Source organism: Cyclopterus lumpus, chromosome 6 (genome assembly GCF_009769545.1).
Source record: "Cyclopterus lumpus isolate fCycLum1 chromosome 6, fCycLum1.pri, whole genome shotgun sequence".
Taxonomy (NCBI): domain Eukaryota; kingdom Metazoa; phylum Chordata; class Actinopteri; order Perciformes; family Cyclopteridae; genus Cyclopterus; species Cyclopterus lumpus.
Window position 1 is genome coordinate 10,074,188 of NC_046971.1, and position 12,416 is coordinate 10,086,603.

The 12,416-nt window shown below is 40.4% G+C and overlaps 1 protein-coding gene across 1 annotated transcript; it reads right to left on the reverse strand.

Annotated features, from left to right (window-relative positions):
• Nucleotides 1-1,003: 1,003 nt before the first annotated feature.
• Nucleotides 1,004-11,043, reverse strand: LOC117732482 (CD81 antigen-like). The gene is made up of 8 exons (XM_034535452.1): nt 10,703-11,043; nt 9,031-9,145; nt 4,162-4,259; nt 4,003-4,077; nt 3,784-3,897; nt 3,577-3,675; nt 1,904-1,987; nt 1,004-1,768 (listed from the first exon to the last, which is right to left on the reverse strand). Exons 1-8 carry the CDS (start codon nt 10,766-10,768, stop codon nt 1,703-1,705), a joined length of 717 nt encoding a protein of 238 aa, XP_034391343.1. The 5' UTR covers nt 10,769-11,043; the 3' UTR covers nt 1,004-1,702.
• Between the last annotated feature and the right edge of the window lie 1,373 nt (nt 11,044-12,416).

Genomic DNA, 12,416 nt, shown 5'->3' on the forward strand with positions numbered 1-12,416 from the left:
AGGGCGGGAGGTCACTCACATGCTGTCCCTCAGTGTGCGCCGCTGGATGTGGAGCCTCACATGCTCTGCGGCCCTGGTTCTCCTCTCACCCGCTATTATGGCCTCACTAGACCCAGTACATTCTCCAGATTACATATTTACACACAAATCATATGAGTATGAACACCATCAAGTTTATTCTAAACATATCTATAACAATAATAATGTCGACAAGTTTAAAATTAAATAACATTTGAACATGTTTTGTTTGTAAAAAAACTATTTGCTATACAATCCTGCCATTAATTCTGTCTTTATTATTGGTTATAATGTTAACCTTTATTCAACTATTTTAGAAAGGTGATAGTTTGGGATGTTGTGCTGCTGTTCACTTCCAATGTTTTTTATAGAGAAGCGAGATATTTTTATAATATTAAAGACTATTAGAAAATAAATAAAGAATATTTTTTTTTAATGGAAGGATGTCTCCTTTCAGGTATTGTGCTCATTTATGATACATTTGGTTTGACACCACAAATCATTAAATAAGAGCTGTGTTCTCTGATAAGAAAATGAACCTGTTGGCTGAACAAACACTGAGTGTTCTGGGTGTGTCCGCTGCCACAGTGCCAGAAATACAAGTCTGATGAGTTTTTAATGTATTCAAAGTGCTGCAGAGGGATAGATTGTGCTGATTGAGCAAGAGCAGCGTTGAAACCACACTGCCCCCCTGTGGTGACTCACGGTAAATACGTTTGGCTTGTTGAGTGAAAGTGTAAAACGTGTCAAGGCGAAGACAGATTGGCATACACATGGCGTAGTTTATTGTCAAAAAGAAAGCTTGTACAGTAAGTGTTACACGGTCAAATAATGATCTCAGTCTTACATTTAAAACAATTTCACAGTGAACAATGTCGCTAAAGAAAAACATCTGTATAGGAGGCTTGACCCTTACAGGGGCTCACAAGAGGAATCTAGTACTTCAAGAGATGGTAGGAAATGTATGGTAAAAAACTCCAACTCCTTTGGATTCACAACATACTTTTATTTTCCTGATTACAATTTACAGACATTGAAAGAGAATTTGCTTCATCTTAAGGAGTCACAAGCAAAATAAAAGGTTGGAAAACACCAGTGTAGTATGTTCCAAAAAAAGGAAGGTGACATCATTTATTAGCATTATTAAAAAAACAGGTTGAGTAAGAAGAAATAACTGTTTATTTAAGGATGAGTGTTTCACAAGTTAATAAAGTAAAGAGAGCATGAAGATGGTCCATTAGGCACAAAGAAGAGACACACAGTCGTCAACCTGATAATCATTAGAGTAAGACAGTACATCCCCTTAGACCAATGACACCCTGCTGCTTAAATTATATTTTAACACTAGCACTGCAGCAAGATGCTTCGCAAACAATCAATCAGGGAATACATGCACTCTACTAAGTGTTATTAACATATGACAAGTATATATACAATTTATACATCCATAAAAATGACCTCAGAAAAATATTTCACAACATATCATATGTATAAATGATTCATATGAAGATATGTGATAAATAAAGAAACGTCTAAATCATTGTTTAAGAATGATGAGTGTTTATAGATTATCAAGACCGAGCTGCTGATGCATTTTTTAATCTAGGGTAAAAAAATGAAAGATATCCATCTTGTCGGGTTAAAATCACAAAGAAGAGGAGCTGATGCGTAGCAACACAGTCTCCTAGTATACTCCCGGGTTGTTACGGATGCCACAACAGAGCACCATGGTGAAGATCATCTCGAAGATCTGAATGGGGAAAAGAACAGAGCGGCTTAATTCAATAAGTTTTATCATGGCTGTTGAAAGTCAAGTTTCAGGGGAATGTTTCGCCGTGGTTGGAGCCGTATCCCACGACAATACCCATCTTGTATTTTCACTCACCATGATGACAGCAACCACCAGAGCAGCCAGACCAATCAGGTAGAGCTTTTCCGAGAACAGCTCGATCAGCTGAGTGTGGCAGCTCTGGGAGGAGGCAGAAACACAGACGTTGACACAGACGCTGGGATGGAAGTTTTCACCCCTCAAACCGCACACACACACCTTACACTTTACATTACATTACATTACATGTCATTTAGCTGACGCTTTTATCCAAAGCGACTTACAATAAGTGCATTAAACCATGAGTCCAAACTCAGAACAACAAGAATCAAGAAAGTACAATTTCTTCAATAAAGTTAAACTACAAAGTACTATCAGTAAGAGCCATTTAAGTGCTACTAAAGTGCTACTACGGCGCTACCTTCCCTATTCAAGATATAGTCGAAAAAGATGTGTTTTTAGTTTGCTACGGAAGATGTAGAGACTTTCTGCTGTCCTGATGTCAATGGGGAGCTCGTTCCACCGGGTTACTTTAAAGGAGAGCTGCGTCTGAATATCAGATGCTTCTGACCGCACAGTTCTGAATAATTATAAATCGACCATGTTTTCTATTGCCAACATAAACACTATCGATATATACTATACTATTAGTCATTTGGGTCAATATAACACCAAAACAATATACTGAGCAATGTTTCTATCTGGAAGATCTTTCTCAGGCCAGTTAGAAAGAGAATAACTGGCTTTACTTGGAGACGCAGTAATCAACTCAAATCGTTATCACCTGGTGATCAGCAAACATTGCCTTAAAAAGACTCCTTACGTTTAATGTGCTGTACTGTAGCTTTGCATTGTGTGTATTGTGTGTTCTTCTTACCACATATACTGTTGTATTGTGTCTTATCCTGTACTGTTTGCTATTGTTTTATGTTTGTTATGTCTGTCAAGGGACTACAGAGGCAAATTAGCTGTAGCTACAATCTGGTACAGTGCATCAAATGGTGACATTTATTTTTTAACTGTACATGGTCCCTTTTAAATAAAGATAGAATAAAAACTAAAAGATAAACAAGATATTTCTTTGAAGGCATGTGGATTTATTTTGTGCTAGTTAAGTATAGTTGTGTCTGTGGTGTGAGTACCTTTGTCTGGATGTGTCCCTCCTCTTTTAAATTAGTCCCTCCTCTTTTCAATTTCACCCAGTACCCACCAAGACAGTGTGTTACTGGGACCCAGTGTTGTTGTTTGTATTAGTGTTTATTTACCCAAAGTAAATATGTTTGTGAACTCTTCTCTTCTCAAAGACAAATGTCACTATGTGTTGCTGATTGATAATAATAATAATATCAATAATAATATGTGCATCCTTTGCAGTCTTGAGTGTCAAATGCACGTCGTGTTATAACTCTTTGCTGACTTGAGCTAATTGTGTTTCACACAAAATATGCATATATTTTAGTTTGAAAGAAAATCAACACTAAAACTGGTTCAAAACAGCCCATTCCTTTTTGACACCCAGTCAACGCTGGTCAGTCAAACTACTATTTCATATTCAGCTGTATTTGTTTAGCATTTGGTTCAATGTTCTGATCCATAAATCAGTTAAAATGTCCTAAAACCTCAAATGTATAATTTCATGTCTAATCTGCAACGTTACAAAGGATGGCAGATCATTTCCAATGAAGACCATTTCTCTACCTGTGTTCATTTTAGTCAGAATGTTTGTTCACCTGAGATTTCAGAAGATCTTCTGGAGACTTTCTGGGACACAAGGTGCCGGCGACTTGTTTGAAAAGAGCGGTGTCGTCACCTTTACCACAGCAGTCGAGCTGAAAGGGACACAAAGAAACAAGAGGTCACTTACTCAACAAAATACAACCATCAGATCGATTTAATGTCGCTCATATACATATTGTTGTTTGTGCATCATGACGTACCGTAGTGTGGAACACATCCAGCACCTTGATGGCAGAGTCTTTGCTCGGAGACCCTGAGACGTCCACAGCTTTGATGTAGGCGGAGTCGTAGAAGTTGATCAGTTCCTTTGAAATCTGTGTTTCAGAGACAACAAAGCAGGTTCACTACAGCAGAGGTGGAAATCAATGCAAACATCAAATATTCAGTGACAGTGGCAGGCTAGTGTTTGTGTGGCTTACTGTGTCCCTGTTCATGAAGCCCCACATTGCTGCAGCCACTTCACAAGCAAAGAGGATCACCAAGAAGAAGAAGAACTAGAGAAAGAAAATAAGCAAAACTATTCATGTATTCAGATTCAAATGATCTGAAATTAGTTAATTCAAACAGAAGATACTCACTGTTCCCAACAGGCACTGAGATTCTTGAATGGCACCGTAACACCCGAGGAAGCCCACGAGCATCATCACAGCCCCAACAGCTATCAGTATGTACACACCTGTAAACACAGAGACAACAGGAATCTATCAATATTACATGAGAATTTAAAGACAAGTATTTAATCATGTGTCCTGAGCACCACTAGGGGGCAGCAGTGTCAGCGCAGTGTGTTGATCATTGATCTGATGTTTCTCCTGCCTTCTTTGTAGAGTGACATGACATTATTGACATCCTGGAGAAAACATCCCCCAGATCCTGAGAGAGAGACCGGCGGAGCTGACTCTGTTCAGCTGTCAGGCCAGGAAATAGCTTCCAGGCATCCCCAATCCCCCACAAAACCCCCTCTGCACTGACCCCTGACCCCGAGCATTATCCTTCCCCAGGAAACACGGGGAAACATGTGAACACACAGACACACAACCACATATATACACACATCTTTATGTAATTAAACTGATATAAAGAGGAGTCCCCCCCCCAAAAAAACCTACTGAGAGCTCAAGCAATGTATTAACCTTTTAAAAATATATATATGTTTGGCCATTATCCATAGTGATGACAAAAATGTGGTTTCCACAACGTTTAACGGCCAACAGAAGCCTGTTGCATACTTCTGTTGGCAGGCAACAGGTAGTGCTGCAGTAAAACGCTCAGATTGCAGCAGAGGTCTGGTTTATGTTTAATGTAGCTTAAAGGAAAACATTCAGCACAAAAACTGAGGGTGAAAATATATATATTGTACTGTGTGTATGGTGAGTTTGATTTAAAGTACTTGGTGACATGAAGGCATCCATTACTGGCTCTTTTTTTCTCAGCACTTTCTCGCCTTGTGCTGATTGAGATGTTCAGCAATGAATGTGTATCTTCTATTAGCAGGCCGAGATACTAATTCCTTTAATCAGGTTCTTTATCTTTCCATCAGAGTGATTACAGGGACAGTTTGTTCAGCGGAGGTTGAGAGGTTAAGTGGCTCTGTTCCAACAGGAATTAATCAAATTAATAACCTGCATTAATTAATTGCCAGAAGGATATAATGTTTTAGAAAAACTGCAGTTTGCATTTTCATAACAGCAGATCCAAAGCAATCTCCCAACTCGAACACTAAAACTGAAAATCTTATGATTACGATAACAAAATACATTGACTCGATTTCTAATTGATTGTACTTTATACTTGACATCACTAGTTATTCTTCAGATTAGGTTTTGACATAATAAAACTCGTTATTAATTTATAGAAAACAATTAAAAAATAGATTATTAAATAAATTAAATAAATTCCCTCTCTTCCCTTCTGAAATGATTTAATTTAAATAATCAAGACCCAGCAGGTCTAACTAAAGGTGAAATTATCAAATGTCACAGAAGAAGCAAAGAATTCTCCAAACTGTGAACACAAATGTGCGTTGCAACACTGAAATAGTGGCATAAGGTATACCTGACAGTATTTAAGTGATTGCTACTTTTACTTAAGTAAAGGATGCAAATGCTTCCTCACTTGCTTTTAAGAGGACGTTCCAGGAGTTTCTGGGCTTTCTATTCTTACTCACACTAAAACATGCACAGGCTCTAACGTAGCTGACATGTCAGCACAGTCCTTCTCCCTACTCACCTACACTCTCGCTTTCTCTGGCTGTCTCAACTCAACCCCCCCCCCCTCTTTCAGGTTTTTATTGGAGTGAGAAACAGCTACCAGCCAGTAACCCGGCAATGCGGCAAAGCAGACATTATTTCCACTGCCTTCCATTACTATGACAACACCCTTTGAGGTCTGAAGGCTATTGAGACCTTAAGGGAGACAGGCGATTTTATACCACTGGGGAAGTTCATTTATTTCTTGTGTGCCAGTGTAATCTCCAGGTAGGAAGAGGGGGAGGTGAAGACCAGCTGAAAGCCCACTTCTCGTATATTAAAAAAAGAGCTGTGTAGTCATGTTCACACGGTCGGTGTGTGACATCAATAAACTGAGATGAACTCAGTCATACTGTGAATCAATGGATAAATGATGAGAAGAGGATTAATTATTTAAAAGGCTCTTTATAATCATTTCCACCTATCATCTTGTTAACAGAATGAGTTGGAACAAAAGGGTCCGAGCAGACAGGAATCTGGTCTTTAAAAGCTGACCTCCTGCAGTGAAACACTACGTTAAAGTCACACAACATGTTTGTAGCTTATCAAAGCCGGCTCAAATGTATTCACAACTCACAACGTTTATTCACTTTAAAAAGGTAGAAGGGAAGATTGATACCATGTCGATAAAGAGTGGTATTGATTTTCTTGTTTCACTCTTATCAAGAAAGGGAATGAGCACATTACACTAAATGTTGAACTGTTCCTTTAAATAGTTCAGGTGAGATTCAAATACAGTCAATGTTGTGCTATTTTCCTTCCACAACATGTCTTCTTTCAGACTGGTGGAAAGAACAGATCTGAAATACAAATGCAGGTGTTTCATTTAGGACTTTGTCTATTTACCTCTTTGGATTTCTCCTAAATTCACCAAGAGTTTGTGTTATAAAAATACCTCATTGCATATTTGAACAGAAATTCTCAGAAAACTTGGGGAAGTTTCGTGGAAATATTTATTGTTTTTTTGTGTCTTATGCAGGTTGTTTCCTGTAAATTAGTTTTTTCTCATACTCCAGAAATGTCCACTTTAGTAGCACTTATAAACACAAAACTTCAGACGTAAACTAAAAATGTCTGCCTTAACATAAGTGCTCAAGTAGGGAAGTTTCATAGGTGATAAATATGAGTTACATTTTGTATTCACCGGGGAGTAGAAATCAGTTGAATTGTCAGTTGGCGTGCAGAAAGGGGAAACGGTGACATGTTCAGTTGAAGTAAAAGAGAATCAGCGCTACTGTATCCCAGGTGTACGTCTTTGATTTAAACTTTGATAAACAGCTATCTTACTGAGACACGGAGCAAACAGAGTTGCAATGAATACGACGTTAAAACCCAACAGGTCTTTGTTTTGCCATTTCCATGTGGGAAATGTTGGAAATGTCCTGTTTAGACAAAGCATCAACAGCTGTGAGGCTTCAGGGGAATGCTTTGTCATTGTGTACATTGATATACACAAGTGTATAAGAAATCATTCCTTCACAGCCTGCTTACCCACAATGCAACTGTCTTCTTTCTTTCTTTCAGTTTTGAAATAATGCAGAAAAGTTGTCAGGCTGAGGTTCTGCGTTATACATACTTGGCAAAGAAACTGAAGCATCTGTCTCCCACAGCACGAGAGGCTGGAGCACTAACCACACCAGACTACATACAACTGCCACCAATTATGAGTTCAGGCGCTGGTTATAGGAGGCTGGAGAATGTGTATTTTCTGCCTTACATAAATACTACTTTGCTGTACCAGCATGCTAAAAACATCCACTCCAAACTCTAATTTGAGGGGTAATGCGCAGATGTACAAGGTTATTTGAATTATGCAAGGGCGTATGTTCAAGGGAGGGTAACATAAGAAGAAAAGAAACAGTCTCTTGATCTTGGTTGGGTGGGCCTTGCTTGCCGCCCTGCCTTTAAAATCACGAGTGTGCCTCTATAAAAAGCACGGGCTTGCATTCGCTCTGTATACTTACTGAGGGGTAAGTATGGGACAGCAATGTGAAGACCACATGTGAATTAATGGACTCACTGGAGTTCACCACCACAACTAACCAAGAGGACGGACCTTTGAATCGTATCATGTATTGCAGGTTTTAGGGCCAATGTGTGTTTTGCTGAGTCCAGTGAAATAGACGTGATTTAAGACTGTAGTTTTCCCTTTTTCCCTTTTTTCCCTTTGAATGGTTATTTTTGGGGAGTTTTTCCTGATCCAATTGTGAGGTCCTGGGACAGGGATGTCGTATATGTACAGATTGTAAAGCCCTCTGAGGCAAATTTGTAATTTGTGATATTGGGCTATACAAAAAAAACTGAATTGAATTTAATTGAATAGTTCATGTGGAGGGAAAGACCTAAAACACATATTCCTGATTCTGTGGAAACCTTTTACAAAGACATACAGAGAGACCATGCTGGACTGCATGGACACTAAAAATTCCTGACTTTAAAGTGCAAGCGACGGGAAGCACATGATGGCTTTATTTATGCACCGTGCTCACAAACCATTTTGTCTGAGGCATCTGGCCTCTCTCTTGAAAGAACCTTGAGGCTGAAGTTATAAACATATGTGCGTTAAAGAAACATCACCTTCAGTGTGTGGTCATTAGTGTTAGAGTGACAGCCGAAAGAAAAACTATGGTCACGCTGCGGATATACGCAGGTCCTGTTTCCTGGTTTTTGCTCAAAGGTCACACTGCTCCTACTATTTCTAGACTCACATGGTTCCAGCTGAGTGTGTAAGACAATTACTTAATTATTTGAATGAGTTAGGTTTCATCACTCTGTTAACAGCGGGTGTCCTGTTAAGAGGAGCATGAGGAATAAGGAGAAGCAGTACTAAAGGGAAGAGTAACTAGTGTCTCAAGGAGGACATATGCTTATGAGGAAATAGGAGAGAAGCAATGATGACAAAGCCACTTACCGGAAGTGGATCAATTATCATAAACAAATTGATATAGTAGCTCTGAAAAAAATACTTGTTTTGTGAAGACTATGATCTCTGTTGGGTTGGCATCTATGATACATTCCTGAGCCCAAACTGTGTTGTGTTGTCGTCGTTGATTGTATTAAATGTTAAGATGTCCTTGTTAATTTGTCCACACTGAGGCCGCTACACTCAGTGTACATTTAGCATTGAAGAATGAAATGATCACGGCAAACAATGTTTGATGTGAAGGTGAAGCTCTTCTGTTGATGGAGTATACTCACTGATGTAGAAGGTGCCTGGTGCCTGGTGGCCTTCAAACTGGAGGATGAGGAGGTTGCTGGTTTGACTGTCATGGCGGAGCCACAGGGCCACTGCTAAGATAACACCTCCGGCCAGCTGTCCCCAAAGAGAAAATGGTTTTCATTATTTTCCTTTTTCTTTACTTTGGTGAAACCTCGGGGAAAACCAGAGCCTTTTAAAATGTCCGACATTGAAGAGAGATGTTCCGATGAATATTATAACATCCTATTAATTAAGACTGTTCTTCTTTCAAGGCCCATTAAACGAGCCTGACTCTCCTAAGATCAAATGTGTGTCCAAACCTCAGTGTCCAAACCTTTCGGCTAGTTTTTCTCTGTGTGTTTAGCTCCGCCGGGAGGCTGTGAACTTTCCAGTGTCCTTCCAGAGAAGTGATGAAAGAACATCCTGACACCTCAGTGACCTACGGCACAGACTACGTCCTCACTACTTTGTTTCAAAGCCAACTCAAGAACTTGGTTTTTTAACTTGATCTCCCTTTCCCTCTCCTCAATTATGTATCTCCTGATACAAGTGTTATCATGTACAAGCTGATGGAGCACAACTACGGATCAGTGCAATTTATTGTTCACATGCCAATACTCTTTTCCTTTAGGCCAACGTTTATCTCAAGATATCTGCACATTTAGTGCTATGACTGCACTCTATTGTTCTGCAAGAAACAGGAAACTAAATCCTCTACATGAAAAATAGCAACATGAGGAAGAGAGGGCTTTGAGTTTTTACAATGACAGGCGCAGCAGCAAAACCAACAGAGGAAACACTCCATCAAGTGTCCAGGATGTGGTGGCTTATCTAAAAAAAGACGACTGTTATGTGGAGATAAAGTCAAACGGAAATTCCCAAACAACTAGTGATCAATTCTGTGCATCGCCACGAGTGAACAAATGAAGTGCACAGCACATCTGCAGGAAGTCTGACGTGATGTAAGTAAGTGTAAAAGGCAAACAGCACTGTGTCGCTTATTACTGAAATAACCTTTCAGAAAACAAGGCTGTACAATAAGTGACGTGTTTCCTGAGCTCCTTGGAGGTTCAAAGGCAGCAAATGCTACGTCTGGTCACCAGGTAAAGGAACAAAGGAAATGTCAAAAGGAAAACCGCTCTCCCCTCCCCCAGAAACCCCATTAGCCCTGTTCAATCTACCTCTTTATTTAATCTGTGGAGAGACTCCTTGAAATAACAAGAAACCATCCAATTTGGTTGACTTAGCCTTCAGAAACAACTTCAGAAATCAGACCAGTCTGTCTGGAGTATTTGAATAATATGAACAGTCGTTGAATCAATGAAATTATGTATCTAAAATAGCAGTAATGTGATGGAAAAAACAGTCTTATCCCTGTGAGAGGACTGAAGCCCTCCCAGTGTGAAGTGCTCCTTGGAGGTAGAAAAAAGTAACTGTTGATGAAGAGCATTTCAACTCCTGCCCGGACACGGTTCTTCTGCTGATGCCCTCAAAGACACAGCAACATAATGAAAAGTCCACAGCAGGACTTATAATGTATTAACTTTAAGCCTTGAGCTAAACAGACGCGTGCAGCCGCTTTATCAATCAACACGTTTTTAAACAGAAGTTACTCAAACATCAAAGGCGCAAAGTCAACATCTATTTAATAGTCAAATATGTTCAACTCACCCAGAAAATAAAATTAAAGAAAAATAACATATATTTTATGCATTTCGTGCAGCCCGCCACAACCATGTTGCCAGTTTTTATCAGCTCGTCCTTTTGCCCAAATGAAAAGCTAGTGAAGTCAGCCTACTGTCCCGGATCACACAGCCAGAGTTTATTCAGGACTATAAGTGCCTCTCTGCTGAAAACTCCTCCTTTATAATCAAGAGTGAAAACCGAGACGGAGAACTGCCCACTAAGTGAAGCGGACAGGAGGAGAAGAAGGCTGAGGGAACAACAAGCTCCCCATCCGCAAGAGCGAACATAAAGAGCACAATGAGTTCCTCTGCGAGCTTAAAAATGGGTTATGGTCATGAAGTGGAGGACAGAAGTCCTCGTGTTATTTTCTGAGGTAGAAAGAAAAAGACAGGAAGGAAATACGTATACCTACACTTTCCAATCTTTTAATAATAAAAGCATGTTTTAAAAGTACATTTCTGCATGAAAGTCATGGCACGGGCATATGTGTGTGAAATTGTTTAATTTGTTGTTATTCATCGATTATGAAATGCGTAAATTAAGCTATAAACATGTCAATGGTAAGGAATCCTTCATTAAAAACTGTTTAATGGCCGATTTTTTTTCACCTATTTTTAATCTGTTGACAAACATTTAAGATATCGCGATAAATAACAGACATAAATCTGGACAAAAAAAGGCACTTATTTGCAGTGAGCAATGACGCCCCCTGGTGGCACATTACACACAAGTGGGGGCTAATTATTACACAGATCAAGTGCAGCGCATGAGAGTTGCGCAAACAACAACAACCTCTCAACTTATTGTTTCAAAACATCCTCACAGTCAGAGCAGAGACATTCACACGAGACTGTCAACCACTCACTGAATCTTACATCCGTAAACCACTGAGCCATAAGAAGGCATATGAGCCATAGGGAGGCATATGATCAGACTCTGTGATATGGGCGGATATGCGCGTGCATGGCTCAGGGTCACACCTTCTTCAAACGACTGTGCATGAAGACGACGAGTCCCCCCCCCCCCCCCCCCCCCCCCCCCCCCCCTGACAGTCACAGCCCGCTGACCAATAAATCTCCGAGCGACGAAAATGGGCAGCGATGACAATTTCAACAGCTTTTAATTGGAGAACTTAAAAGCTGTCCACTGGGCATGCTCCATCTGATCTGAGAGCAGAGCCGGCCACAGTGAGAATAACAGGCAGTTTTGGGCGTTTTTCTTTTTGGGGAGGTTTGACGCCTACTCATCTCCGATTCTCTTTATTTGTTCACCCATGCAGCTCAGAAAGCAGCCTTCCACCTCCCTTCAAATAGAGTAGGCTGTTTTCTTACCAGCGACGCGTGAAAGAGAGGGTCAAGTTCCCGAGCAGGAGAGCATCTGTGCGAGGAGACAAAGCGGGCTGAGCGTCGGTGTGAAGGAGGAGAGTCTGGAGGCAGACTGGAAGCAGCGCGCCGCCTCCACCGGGAGCTGTCCGCTCAGCACCACCGCGGTCACCTTGCTGTGGAAGGCACACACACACACACACACACACACACACACACACACACACACACACACACACACACTCACACACACACACCGGCTCAGGAGCAATCGGATCAATTACTGAAACTTGGGGAGTCCAATGAGCTGGACTGGTTGTCTGCCGTTTTTTTTAAAAACGTTATCTCGACATCTTGGATTTACAGACCAAGTGACG

Bases quoted from the DNA above. Each gene is read 5' to 3' on its own strand.
- LOC117732482 (XM_034535452.1), bottom strand. From the start codon at position 10,768: ATGGTTGTGGCGGGCTGCACGAAATGCATAAAATATATGTTATTTTTC. The intron at 4,260-9,030 runs GTGAGTATACTC...CTGTGTTTACAG, and splicing joins ACCAGGCACCTTCTACATCA to GTGTGTACATACTGATAGCT. The intron at 1,988-3,576 runs GTGAACAAACAT...GCCTCCTCCCAG, and splicing joins AAGATCTTCTGAAATCTCAG to AGCTGCCACACTCAGCTGAT.